The sequence below is a fragment of the Geotrypetes seraphini genome, chromosome 2 (assembly GCF_902459505.1).
Source record: "Geotrypetes seraphini chromosome 2, aGeoSer1.1, whole genome shotgun sequence".
Taxonomy (NCBI): domain Eukaryota; kingdom Metazoa; phylum Chordata; class Amphibia; order Gymnophiona; family Dermophiidae; genus Geotrypetes; species Geotrypetes seraphini.
Genome location: NC_047085.1, coordinates 192,142,502 through 192,157,085, shown reverse-complemented (window position 1 = coordinate 192,157,085; position 14,584 = coordinate 192,142,502). Strand labels below are relative to the sequence as shown.

Genomic DNA, 14,584 nt, shown 5'->3' with positions numbered 1-14,584 from the left:
TCTGTTGCAATTATATTGTTTTGCCTGCTGCAATTTGTTACAATAATATTTTATGTGAAGTTTTATTTTATTATGTTTTTTTTAATTTTTACTGCCTAGAATTGTGAGTCTGGTGGTCTATAACTTTTTTAAAAACAAGTAATTAAATAAGGACTTCATTTACAAAGTTGCGCAGTACAAGTGACAAAGCCCATTCAACTCCTATGGTCTTCATCACATTTGCTGCATGGTAATTGGCAGCGTGGCTTTGTAAATGAAGCTCTACATGCATAAGGAATGCTCTAACATTTACACCTGAGCACACCTTCAATCTAGGCCTAAAGCTGCTGGATTGCCACTAGTTTTTCATAAGTCATGTAAGTGTCTATGCGTCTTTATAAAACAGTGCCAAAATAGATGTGTTCCTTCTCTCTTCAATTAGGCATCCTGTCATAAAATTAATCCATGTTGCCCCTGAATTTTGTGGGGGGTCAGTGTCCCTAGAAAATACTGGCAGGCGGAAGGGGCTTGGGAAACCAGTATGCAGGTGGGAGGTTACCAGTATAAAGCTGCACGCACAAGTCACTGCTTGGCAGAACCTTCTAAATGTTAATGGGACTAACCCTGAATGAGTATTAGGGCCTGTGCTAAGGAATCATGTGATGCATTCAAACCCAGCAAGATGATATACTTTCACATCACCAGGAAACAAATGTACAGTATACACATGAGTCTACATTTCCCTGGCTGCTTTACCTAACTGGAAAAATTAACCCTTCTTTCATATAACATATTTATTGGACAATAAGACACACCTGATCACAAGTTGCACTAAACTGAGAAATGTCTGATAAATACAGACTATGAAGAAAAAGTTTGCCAGTCACAGCAGGCTGCTTTAAAAGTAGACCAGGCATGGCCGAAAACAGCATCTTGGTCACCAGCAAATCTCCACATCCTATCTCCTTTAAAGCCTGTGTTAGGGGGTTGTTGTCACAGGCCATCAACAATCTTCACTAGTGCAATTAAAAACAGTTATCACCACTGAATGAAATAAGTTCAATCTTACAATCTAAGTATGCAATTTTAATAGATTACCGCTGTCAATAGATAGTTGAGATTAAGAGAAATTCACCTGTAATATTGTTATATTTTATGATTGGTGGGATATCAAATTTTAATAAAACTTGGAAACTTTACTCCTGAAAATCCTGTATCCATGCAACTTAATTATCATCTTACTGAACATCAAAACAGAATTAGAGACTACTTTTCAACCATGGATCCATATTGGTATCTAGCTGTATCTAATTATATATACATAACATAATACACACACATATACATTGAAGAAACAAATTACCTTGGACTGAGCAAATTTCACTGCGAATTCGGCTTCCTTGTTGCGAAGGGTAGGCAAGTCTGGATTGACCATGGGAGGTGCTACCGTGGGCTCACACTGGTCCCAGAACGTATACTGACAGAACACAAAGTTGGAGAGGTTCAGGGGAAGCCCAGTAGCTTCTTTAATTTTCACCTGTAACAGACAGTTTTAAGACTTGTAACGGACCTTCTGTCACAGGAGGGTTTTGTGGGGTTTTTTAAACTTTATTAATTTTCAAAGCTAATATAAAATGCCATGAATTATACAGACATTAATAACAAATAAGCACTTAAATTCCATTAATAACAACGCAGAAGATAAATATCCCTCCCCTACCATCCACCAATTTAATCAAGAAATAAACCAGAAAAATATCCCCCAAGACAACTATATTGAAGTAATAATATGAATAACTGTTGGGTATATGGGAGGGGGGGATAATTAACGCGAGTTAGAATTTGAAGATATATTAAGTGATGTTAAAGTATAAAATGTATGTATTTTATGTTGTACTTATTGTGAGTTTAAAAATGAATAAAAATTTTAAAAAAGAAGTAACAAAGGATGTCAATGGGCCCCAAACTAATTTAAATTATTTGCTATGCCCCAACATATTCACATTCATCTTTTCATATTTGTAACCTAAACATAAACTGGCCCACCAAAACGGAAAGTTGAGGCGGTCGCAATTTTTCCAATTGCAGGTTATCATTTGCACAGCAATCCCTGTCATTATTAGGAAAAGCCTGCCTTTGTCACAGGAGGTTTATAAATTATTGTAGGCTTCATTTATTGTGACAATTACAAGTTACTCAAAAGTCTAAAAGAGGAAATGCTCTGACTGGTAAGCCTATACCAGCATCTTCAATCTGCATTTATAGTGGACCTCTGGACCTAACTACTTTTATTTTTTTTAATGTTTTGATGGCTGACCTTACTGCATTCCTGGATAAAACATAACATAAAACTCACTTTTATACCGCAGGGGTAGGGAACTCCGGTCCTCGAGAGCCGTATTCCAGTCTGGTTTTCAGGATTTCCCCAATGAATATGCATTGAAAGCTGTGCATGCAAATACATCTCATGTATATTCATTGGGGAAATCCTGAAAACCCGACTGGAAAACGGCTCTCGAGGACCGGATTTCCCTACCCCTGCACTAAGGGCTCCTTTAACAAAGGCGTGTTAGCGATTTAACGCGCGTAATAGCGCGCGCTAAACCACCAGACGCGCTAGCCGCCACCACCTCCTCTCGAGCAGGCGGTAGTTTTTGGCCAGCGAAGGAGTTAGCGCGTGATGAAAAGTCGCGCGCGTTAACCCCGCTAGAGTGCCTTTGTAAAAGGAGCCCTAAGTTCTATGCAGTTCACAAAGTATTCAGTAAAAAGATAAGTTTTTAAGACATGTCGAAGTTGTAGATAAGAATCAGTCGACATAATTAAGAAAGTCAAAGCCTTATCCCATAGTGCTGCTTGAAAGGACAGCAGACGTTGTTGAAATCTTTTAAATTTACAACCCCTGGAATAGTGCATGTGATTTCCTGGAATGTTTGGAGTTATTGAATGTAAATGATTCTAAGAAATATTCTGGAATTAAGCCTGCCAATACCTTAAAGCAGAAGCAACCAAACTTGAACTTAATCCACGCTTCAATCGGCAATCAATGCAATTGACGATAATAAGGTGTAATATGATCATACTTCTTCAGATTGTAAATCAAGCAAACCGCTGCATTCTGAATAATGTGCAGTCTCTGCAGATTTTTTTGGGTAGCAGGAGAAAAAGCTGCCAGGCCAACTCCCCCCCCCCAAAAAAAAATACAAACACACACACACAACTTGGTGCAGTAAACACACACTTAATTGCAAAACTATAATAGATATATAAAGTGAGATGTAGCCCTTTGGTCTATCCCTAATAGTGTTTACATTTCCTTTGGAAGGAAATTAATGCAATAGATATGAAAATACAGGTTCATAAGCAAGGACAAAAAAAATTCTTACTACAAAGTTACACACAAGTAAAACAGAGGAGTAAAGTAGTAAACTTCTAATCCATACCCCTTTGCACATGAAACTGCAATCAGTGTCTGAAATAGCAATCTTTTCTAAATTAATGGATTTTGTAACGCCAAAGAGGATTTAAGAATACAGAAGAGAGTGGCCAGTCTCATGACTCAGGTGCTGTGTATCACTGTCTGTGAGGCATGGGTGTGGTTTTCAAGTTCAATTTCCAATTTTCAAGTTAAGCTAGGGTTGGGGAATACTGTGGATATGGTATTCACAATCCCCAGGAGGAACATAAGAACATAAGAAGTTGCCTCCGCTGAGGCAGACCAGAGGTCCATCCTGCCCAGCGGTCCACTCCCGCGGCGGCCCATCAGTGCCGCCCATCAATTACCTGAACAGTGTCCCTGACTAATTTTGTAACTGCCTCTAATCCTATCCCTATTACCTACCTCTGCTCCTATCTGTACCTACCTCTACTCCTATCTGTACACCCCTCAATCCCTTTGTACTCCAGGTACCTACCTCTACTCCTATCTGTACCTACCTCTACTCCTATCTGTACCCCTCAATCCCTTTATCCTCCAGGTACCTGTCCAGACCTTCTTTGAAGCCCTGTAGCGTGCTTCTGCTTATCACATCCTCCGGTAGCACGTTCCATGTATCCACCACCCTCTGGGTGAAAAAGAACTTCCTGGTGTTTGTTCTAAACCTTCCCCCTTTCAATTTCTCTGAGTGCCCCCTTGTACTTGTGGTTCCCCATAATTTGAAAATTCTGTCCCTGTCTACTCTTTCTATGCCCTTCGTGATCTTGAAGGTTTCTATCATGTCTCCTCCAGGGAGAAAAGCCCCAACTTCTTCAGTCTGTCAGTATATGAGAGGTCTTCCATACCCTTTATTAGCTTAGTTGCTCTTCTCTGGACTCTCTCAAGTACCGCCATGTCCTTCTTGAGGTATGGCGACCAGTACTGGACACAGTTCTCCAGGTGCGGGCGCACCATTGCACGATACAGTGGCAGGATGACTTCCTTCGTCCTGGTCGTGATACCCTTCTTAATGATGCCCAACATTCTGTTTGCCTTCCTTGAGGCTGTGGTGCACTGCGCCGACGCCTTCAATGATGTGTCTACCATCACTCTCAGGTCTCTTTCAAGGTTACTCACTCCTAGCGGTGATCCCCCCATTTTGTAAGTGAACATCGGGTTCTTTTTCCCTATATGCATGACCTTGCATTTCCCTATGTTGAAGCTCATTTGCCACATTTTGGCCCACTCTTCCAGCGCTGTCAGATCTTTTTGGAGATTTTTGCAGTCCTCCTTGTTTTCAACCCTGCTGTATAGTTTGGTGTCATCCGCAAATTTAATAACCTCACATTTTGTTCCTGCCTCCAGGTCGTTAATAAATATATTGAACAGGAGCGGTCCCAGCACCGACCCCTGCGGAACTCCGCTCGTGACCCATTGCCAGTCTGAGTAATGGCCCTTTATTCCAACCCTCTGTTTCCTGTCCGCCAGCCAGTTTTTGATCCATCGGTGGACCTCCCCTTGCACCCCGTGGTTCCATAGCTTCCTTAGCAGTCTTTCATGTGGTACCTTGTCGAAGGCGTTTTGGAAGTCAAGGTAAATGATGTCTATAGATTCCCCTTTATCCACCTGGCTGTTTACCCCCTCAAAGAAGTATAATAAGTTAGTGAGGCATGACCTGCCCTTGCAGAAGCCATGCTGGCTCGGCTTTAGCTGCCCAGTGTTTTCGATGTGTTCCCAGATGCTGTCTTTAATCAGTGCTTCCATCATCTTTCCCAGGACCGAGGTCAAGCTCACCGGCAAGGAGGCAATGCTGATACCTAATGGCTGGATTGAGGGCACCCTCACACTAGATTCCAGAAATCTGCAGTCTGAATCTCAGACTCTGAGAGCCTGGCTGAGTACCGTCACTTCAGTGGCCATGCTCCAAAGGATAAGCATTGAAAGAAGCTTTGTGGTCCAGTTCCCCTGAGATGTGTATCGAGCCTGAGGTGGCTGGAAAGACGGCTGGCAGCTATTAGCAGTCATGGGCCAGCACAGTAGGATAGTCTCTAAAGAGGATTCTTGGCAAGTTATCGGGGCTAGTAACAGTTCTTGAGCTACTGTGGCATGCTTTTAGGAGTGAGGAAATAACCCACAGGAAGTCACAAATGAAGGCTCTTGATTGCCCAATAAAGGCTGCCTCCAATTGACCTGGAAAGCAAAGTAGCAGGAGAAAAAGCTGCCAGGCCAAAACACCCCCTCCCCCTTGATGCAGTAAACACTCCTTAATTGCAAAACTGTGATAGATATTAAAATCCTAAAGTGAATTGCAGGATATGCGCAGTCTTGGGGATGGTATGCACTGGAGGTCAGAAAGGGGTCTTTTCTCATCTGTAATGCAGGAAGGCAAAAGGGGGATGGGATTTGATTTACGCTTGTACTGCTTTGTAGCTGGGACAATGGAGGGTTAAGTGACTTTCCCAGAGTCACAATAGGGACTTTTTAGAGATACCTGAAAACTCATCTAGAGCGTTTGTGGGATTTTTTATGACATCAGCAGAGTTATATGGAATATTTGACACAGCAGTAAGGTGTGTTCCTCTATACCAGTGTTTCTCAACATGCGGTACACGTACCTCTAGGGATATGCGAGCCGCTTGGGGGGTATGCGGTGTGGGTCTCCTGCCCCATTTCCTCCAGCGGCATGCCCCTCCTCCTCCAAAAAGCCTTCACGTCCATGGGCTCGGGAAGTTCCTGTTGGCTCCATCCACTTTGACACGTTTGCGTCAGAAGGGCGGTACCAACAGGGCCTCACTAATGATAGAACCGAAGCCTCTGCGTCAGTTAAGCGGGAGGGTGGCAGAAGACTGAGAGCTCTTCAACACTGGAGTTAGCTTGGCATGAGTGTGTGAGTGAGAGGGAAAGAGATGGTGCACATGAGGAAAGGAAGAAAGAGGAAAATTGTTGGGCATAGAGAGAGAAGAGTGAGGTAGAGATGCATGGGGAAGAGAAGGATGAGAGGGAGAAATGTTGGATATGGTCATGGAGAGGGAACAGTGGGACAAATTGAAAGGAATGCAAGGGGGAGGAATGTTGGACATAGTGATGGAGGAAATGGAGAGAGAGATGTGGCATGTGCTGGAGAGGGGTGATAGAAGGAGAAATGTTGGGCATGGGGCTGGTGGGCAGTGGTGAAAGATTCTGCATATGATCTGGGGGATGAGGGAGAAATGTTGGATATGGCAGTAGAGGGGGTGGAAGAGATGCACCTTGGATCTTTCTCTCTCTCTTTTTCCTCACTCCCTTTGCAACAAGGGTGGAAATGAAAGAAAGACAGATAAACAGTGAGAGTGTGTGAGAGAGAGAGGGGACATGCTGCCAATGGGGGTGGAGGAGAGAGGAAGAAAAGTTGGACTCGTGGAGGGACAGAGAGAGATGTTAGTTGCGGAAGGGAATGAGGTCCAGAGGAGAGGAAGCGTGCAGGAGGCAGAAAGAAAGAAATGTTAAATGCACATTCAGAAGGAAGTGCAACCATGAAATCACCAGGCAACAAAGTTAGGAAAAATGATTTTTAATTTAGTGATCGAAATGTGTCAGCTTTGAAAATTTATATCTGCTGTCTATATTTTGCACTTTGTCTGTCTATTTTTTTTTTGTAGCTGTTCCTGAGGTGACATTGCATATTTTAAAGTCATCTACCTTGACCTCTTTGAAAAACAGCAAATATAAATAATTAACATTTTCTCTGCATACAGTGTGCTTTCTGTTTTTTAATTTTGTGACTACCATTATGTATTGTTTTTTTTTTTTTTTTTAAATTTTTATTTATAAATTTTCCATTCTTACATCATCTGAATCATAGTAAATATTATTAATTATTACATATCTAGTATATTATCATTAATAATTCATATTATTTAAAATATAATATGATAAAGATTATACATTAACATAAAAATATAAATCCCTCCCCCTTTTTGTATAACATGTTTCCAATAATTAATCAAATCCCACCCCATTCATATAAAATTTTTATCATTGTGCTAAGAAAACTAATCATTAGAATAATTAGTCAATGGTTGCCAAATTTTCTTGAAATTAAGAAGATTCCCTTGTTGTAACGCTATTTTTTTTTCCATTTTATATATATGACAGACCGAATTCCACCAGAAAGTAAAATTTAATTTGGTATAATCTTTCCAATTTTGAGTAATTTGTTGCATGGCGACTCCTGTTAGTATTAGTAATAGCTTATTATTATTTGCTGATATCGGACTCTTAGTTCTCATTGCAGTGCCAAATAATATGGTATCATATGAGAGTCCTACATAATTCTCTAGTAACTTATTAATTTGGGGCCAAATTGAATTCCAAAATGCGTTTACACAGGGACAGAAAAAGATTAAATGATCTAACGTCCCTATTTCCAATTTACAATGCCAGCATCTATTGGATCTAGTACTATCTATTTTTTGCAGGCGCGTTGGGGTCCAGAACACTCTATGTAATAAGAACAACCATGTTTGATTCATAGATGCTGACTTTGTAGATCTTAATCTCCAGGACCAAAATCGTGGCCATTGAGACTCAGAAATTGTCTGACCAATCTCAATACTCCAAATATCCCTAAGACCTGTTTTCTTTTTTTTATTTAAAAATCCGTATATCAATTTGTACCATTTTGCGGCTTGGTGACCCAAAAAATCCGCCTGGAAACATAGAACCTGTAAACTATATTGATTATTTAGATTTTTCCATTCAGGGAACCCTACCTGAATGGCCTGCTTCAATTGCATCCATTTAAAATATTGTGTTTTATTTAATCCAAATTTATTTTGCAATTGTGAAAAACTAAGCAGTGAACCTTCTGATATGACATCATTCAATGTTCGTATTCCTGCATTTATCCATTGTTTCCAGACGATTTTAAATCCGCCAATTCTGATCCTGGAGTTTACCCATATTGATTGATTTAGAGATTTAGCAATAGGTTCTGGTGACAGATTACTGATGTATCTCAATGTTTTCCAAGTGTCAAATAAAATTCTGTGGTCTTTGTATCTTTTAGGCATTGTTATAGTTATTAACTGTTCTGGTTGTAAAGGGAACAGGAGCCGCCATTCTAAATACAGCCAATCTGGTACATTTTCTAAAAGATCTGGGAGGATCCAATACATACCCTGTCTTAAAATATAGGCTTGATGATACCTATAAAAATTTGGAAAATTTACCCCCCCTTCCATAATTGGTCTTTGTAATGATACTAAAGCGATTCTTGGTCTTTTCCCACACCAAACAAATTTTGTGAGAACATTGTTAAGTTTTTTATAAAATGACCCCTGGAAAAATATTGGAATCATACTCATTTGGTAACAAACCACAGGCAATATCATCATTTTAATTGTTTGAATTCTTCCCCACCAAGAAAGATGTAATGGATTCCATTGCTCACACATTTCTGTTATTTTTTTCAATAAAAGTTTTTCATTCTCTTTGACTGTGTCTTCAATTGTATTTTTGATCATAATTCCTAAGTATTTTATTCCATCTTCTTTCCAAATAAATGAATATGGATCAAATAATCCTTTGGTACAATGAACATTGATTGGGAGAATTTCAGATTTGTTCCAATTAATTTTATATCCAGAAAAAGTACCATATTTTTCTATTAAATTAAGTATACATGGAATAGTAGTTTCCGGTTCTCTTAAATATAATAATATATCATCTGCATATGCAGATAATTTAAATTCAAAACTGGTAAATGATATTCCCTTTATCTCCCTAGTTTTGTTTATTGCAATTAATAAAGGTTCTAGGACAATATCAAAAAGTAAAGGAGACAGAGGGCATCCTTGTCTAACTCCCCTATGCAAGTTAAATCTATTTGATAAATTATTGTTAATATATAATCTTGCTCCAGGAGAGCTATACAATGTCTGGATCATTTTAATAAAACCGGATCCTATACCAAACCATTGTAAAGCTTGGTATATAAAATTCCATTCCACTCTATCAAAAGCTTTTTCTGCATCTAAAGATATTAAAAAAGCTGGATCATTTATTTTTTTTGCTAAATTTAATGAGTGGAATGCTAATCTAGTATTATTTGATGAATGTCTTTTAGCAATAAATCCTGTTTGATGTACATCAATAATGAAAGGAAGAGCTTTTGCCAATCTTAATGCTAATATTTTAGCCATTAATTTGTTATCCACATTCAATAATGAAATAGGCCTGTAATTTGAAACCAGAGTAGGATCTTTGTTTGGTTTTGGTAAGACTATAATTATCGATTCTGCCATAGTACCAGAAATATTTTCATTCTTTATTTGATATTGATACAAATTTAACAGATGTGGTAATATGATATTTTGGAAAAATTTATAAAATTCAACAGTATACCCATCTCCACCTGGAGCGGATCCAACTCTAAGAGACTTCAATGCTGTTTCTAACTCTTTTAAAGATATAGGTTCTTCTAAACTTCCTTTTATATGATCTGGAATATTTGGTCCAATATATGAATTTAAAAAAGTTAATCCGTCTTGTTCTTTATTTTTATAAGAATTGGAAGTGTATAATTCTTTGTAAAAATCAAGAAATTGTGTTATAATATCTTTTGTGTTGGTATGTGTGTTACCTTGTGTATCTTTAATTGCAATAATCTTAGATTTTCTTTTCTTTACTTTAAGAAAATTTGCTAATAATTTCCCAGCTTTATTTGAATTTCCATAATATTGTACTTGTTTATTGAAAATGTCTTTCCTCACAATTTGAGAAGAAATCTCATTATATTTAACTTTTAATTTTAATATTTCTTGTAATGTATTATTTTCCCATTTCTCAATTAATTTATTTTCTAATAATTTAATTTGCTTTCCCATCTCAAGAAATTGTTTTTTTTTTTTGTTTATTAATAAATGTTGAGTATGAAATAATATTTCCTCTCATAGTTGCTTTAAAAGCATCCCATAAGATCTCAGCATTAATAGTATCTGATTCATTAAATTGAAAGAATTCTTGCATTTTTATTTTAAAATCTTCAAGAAATTTTGAATCCGCTAGTAAATCATTATTAAATCTCCATATTGAATCAAAGTTTTCAACATCATAATTTTGAAGATTAATCCACACACCAGCATGATCTGAAATTATAATGGGATCAATTGTTGCTTTTAGTACACGCTGCGCTATATTATTAGAAACAAATATATAATCAATTCGTGAAAAAGATTTATGGACCTGAGAACAAAAAGAAAATTCCTGATCATTAAAATGAAGAATTCGCCATATATCTACTAAATCACAAGATAGTATCAAATTATCTAAGCCTAATGATTTCATAATTTTACTTGGTTTTTTATCCAAAATCGGATCCATTACAGCATTGAAATCCCCTGCTACTATTAAATTAGATGTAGCCAGTGGTAAAAGTAATTGTTGAATTTGTTTAAAAAACTCCATTTGATTCGTATTAGGAGCATATAAATTGAATAAATTCAGGGTTGTATTTCCCAGAACCATTTCGATATGTACCCATCTACCTAAGGGATCATAATTAATTAATTTAAAATCTGCATTACATTTTTTGTTTATTAGAACAGCCACTCCAGCTTTTTTCTTTGAAGCAGGTGCAAATAAACATTTAGAAATCCAACCTCCAGATAGTTTTTTTGATTCAATTTCCGAAAGATGGGTCTCTTGAATGAAGTAAATGTCCGCATTTTGATTTTTAAGGAACGATAATAATTTCTTTTTCTTAATAGGATGATTTAAACCATTGACATTCAACGAATACATTTTTATATCCATCTAATTAATAATTATGTTTTAACCAATATTCTATGATAATTACAAGATTAGTTCCTAGCACATTCAATAAAAATTTATCTCCTATCCCACCCATTATTTTCCCTCCCTCCCCACCCATTATCATATTCTGATTTGGAACACGCATTGGTCATGCAAAACCTAAATCTCCATCTCCAGGCAACTAATAATTCATTATATTATTTAAAAACATATTTCTAAATTCAATACATTCTTTATACTTCCACCCTTATATAATTGAAAATTATATCCATTTAATCTATAAAATTTTATAAATTTACTGAAAATTATATATATTTGATTCATAAAATTAAATTCAATTTCATGCATACATGTAATATAATATTCTTAATAAATAAACATATTACAAATATATCTCTTATTCTCTATATATCTGTTATTCATCATGTAAATTAAATATATCCATTTTTATAAATATATTAATATTAATAATAAATACATTTCAATCATTTTCATAGCTAATCTTCATAATGAATTAATTTGAATGAATACTTGAATAGAATATACATTTTATATCAATAAATAAGTTTTATAATGAATTCCTATTTTATTAATTATCTACCAATCAATTACTTAATTCAATATTTTTCCATAATAAGTTAATATAACTGAATAATTGAATTAAATATAAATTTTATAGTAGACACCTATTTTATTAATTAATCCATTCAATATTCAAATTATTATCTTGTATATATTTCATAAAATTACAATCTTCTTACATAGAATTAAAATATTGTTTTTATAATAAATTAATATATTTCTTTTTTTTTTTTTTTTGGTTTTATTCTCAATATAACAATAACAAATTTTCCTTTCAATATTATTAATAATAAATTCATAGTAAATCATTTTCATTATTCATTAATCATAATAAGTTAATATACTTATATAAATAAATAAATTCTCTATTTTGATTAAAATATATATTTTATATAAATATTATTAGTTTTATAATTTATTTATTTATATTTTAATAATTAAAAAAATTTTTTTTTTTTTTTTCACTAGTATTAATGAATGTGGATGCTATTATTTTATTAATAATTAATTTGATATAATAAATTATATTATTGCATCCACTATATTAGTAAATTATCTTTCCAGTTAGTAATATTTCTTATGTCTTATTTTTTTTTTTTTAATAATCTTCTTTATTTTTCCCTTTTTTCCATCTTCTTTCTTCTTTCTTCTTTCTTCAGCTGAATTATTCCTTTTATTCTGTTTTTTATGTAAACATAGGTTCTTCTTGTGTCAAAAATTCTTTCAGTTTTGCAGGGTCTTGAAAATATATGGATTTATTTCCACTGGATACTCTCATAGTGGATGGATAATATATTCCATATATGTAACCTTTTTCTTTCAACTGCTGTCTGTATGTGAGGAATTGTTTTCTTATATTTGCAGTATATTTGGCAAAATCAGGAACTAAAATCAGTTTTGATCCTTTATAATTCAAGTTTTTATTTGCTTTTGCCATTTTTAATATTTCCTGAGCATGTTGGAACCTTAATACCTTGAATATCAAAGGTCTTGGAGCAGCCTGGTTTACTGGCTTTCTTATGGGGATTCTGTGGGTTCTTTCTATTTCTAACGGCCATTTTGAATTGAGCTGAAGCAGTTTAGGTAAAAGATTTTCCAGGAATTGTACAGGATCTCCCCCTTCAATATTTTCAGCCAGCCCTAAAATTCTGATGTTCTTTCTTTTTCCTCGGTTTTCCATATCCACCAATTGATTTTTTAAAGCTGCTACTTCTTTTTTATCTTTATCATATTCTTGTGTGAAGGATTCAAATTTCTCCATTTTTTCTTCCATCACTGTCATTCTCTGTCTTTCGGTTTGGATCTCTTGTTTCATGTTGAGAAGTTCTTCTTTAACTTCAGAGATTTTATTGGCATTTTCAGTCAGCATCAGTTTTATTTTGAACAGTTCAGTCATAATATCGGACTTTTCAGTGAGTTCTTCAGTTTCCATCGGGAACGGCACACTCGATGGTGACAGGGGAGTTACTTTTGTTCTTTTTGCTGATATACCCGATGTTGAAGGTTTTTCAGATTTTCCCTGCTTCATACTTGCCATTTCCGACGTTGTTTTATGTATTTTTTATAGCGATTAGACAAAGTGAAAGTTTTATTTTTTCTCCGTTTGTTGCCTGGATACGGGAGCGCTGCGGTTAGGCTGCCATATCGTGCGCGCTCCAAGCCACGCCCCCACCATTATGTATTGTTAATAATATTATATTGTGTATATATGAAAAATGAATGGAAGAAATTGCATTACAATTACTGCTATTATTATGGGAGCGGAGCTTGGGCGGGGGTACTCAGTTGATATCTGTTAGACTAACAGCCTCTTTTACAAAGCCACGCTAGCAGCTGCCATGAGGAAACAGCCCCAAAGCCCTTTAAATCTCTATGGGCTTCGGGGCCGTTAGCGGGGCACTTGGCTTGAAGCGGCTGTTAGGGGGTACTTGGCTTGAAGAAATTGAGAAACACTGCTCTAAACTATTAAAGATGGCTAACGTCTACTGCTATTTTGGCATAGCGAAGAAGCAAAAGGTTAACAAGTGCATTACTGCATCATTATAAACCAGGCTTGTCCAACTTTTTTCTACTGGGGGGGGGCACATTTTATATTTTGTAACATTCAGAGGGTCAAAACATGCACCATTGTATTTTGTTGCATTTTCATCAAGTTTCAAAACCTCCCCAGCTTTCACCCAGCTTGCAGACTTAACTCCCAAGTCTTTACCCAGTTTCTCTCTTTTTAGCGTTTTTAAGGCATTCCAAGTGGCAAAAATTAGCAATTTTCAGGTTGGCAAAGCTTACTTTATCAGAACTGGTCCCAATATCAGCCTCTCGGGACTTTAATCAGAACATTTTTAAAGATTATATGTAGCAAAAAGTATTTTTGTAACATTCTTAGGTTTTTAAGTTATTTTTAGATGGTTTTAAAAGTGGTTGTAACATTAGAAAAAAGAAATGACTTGTGACCTCTTGTTTGCCATTTAACTTTCTCCCCATTGTTCCCCACATCCCTTAAATTAATTCAACTTGTACGTCAACTCAACTTGTACTCCACTAATCTTTTGTAAACCGCATAGAACTTAATGGTATTGCGGTATATAAACTGTTATTATTATTTGACTACTGCTGGATAGAGTTCTGATGCTGTGCTGAGTACAAATCCCCATATATGTGGTTCTTGTTATGATTTGTTAAGTTATTGAAATCCATGTGCTAATGTTTTTTTAAAGTTCCTTTTAGGCTTTATTTACTTCGCTAATCCAGAGAGAAGCATATGTTGTCTATTTACCTTGCTGGGTAGGTGGCTTTGATTTGTAAGAAATACTACATTTG

The 14,584-nt window shown here is 35.9% G+C and overlaps 1 protein-coding gene across 1 annotated transcript in view; it reads right to left on the bottom strand.

Moving 5' to 3' along the window:
* The window catches only part of KIF13A (kinesin family member 13A), a 483,305-nt gene that overhangs the window by 139,293 nt on the left and 329,428 nt on the right, over window positions 1–14,584 (bottom strand). The window contains 1 exon segment of the mRNA XM_033934590.1: window positions 1,343–1,516. Within this exon segment, the coding sequence (XP_033790481.1) occupies window positions 1,343–1,516 (174 nt within the window).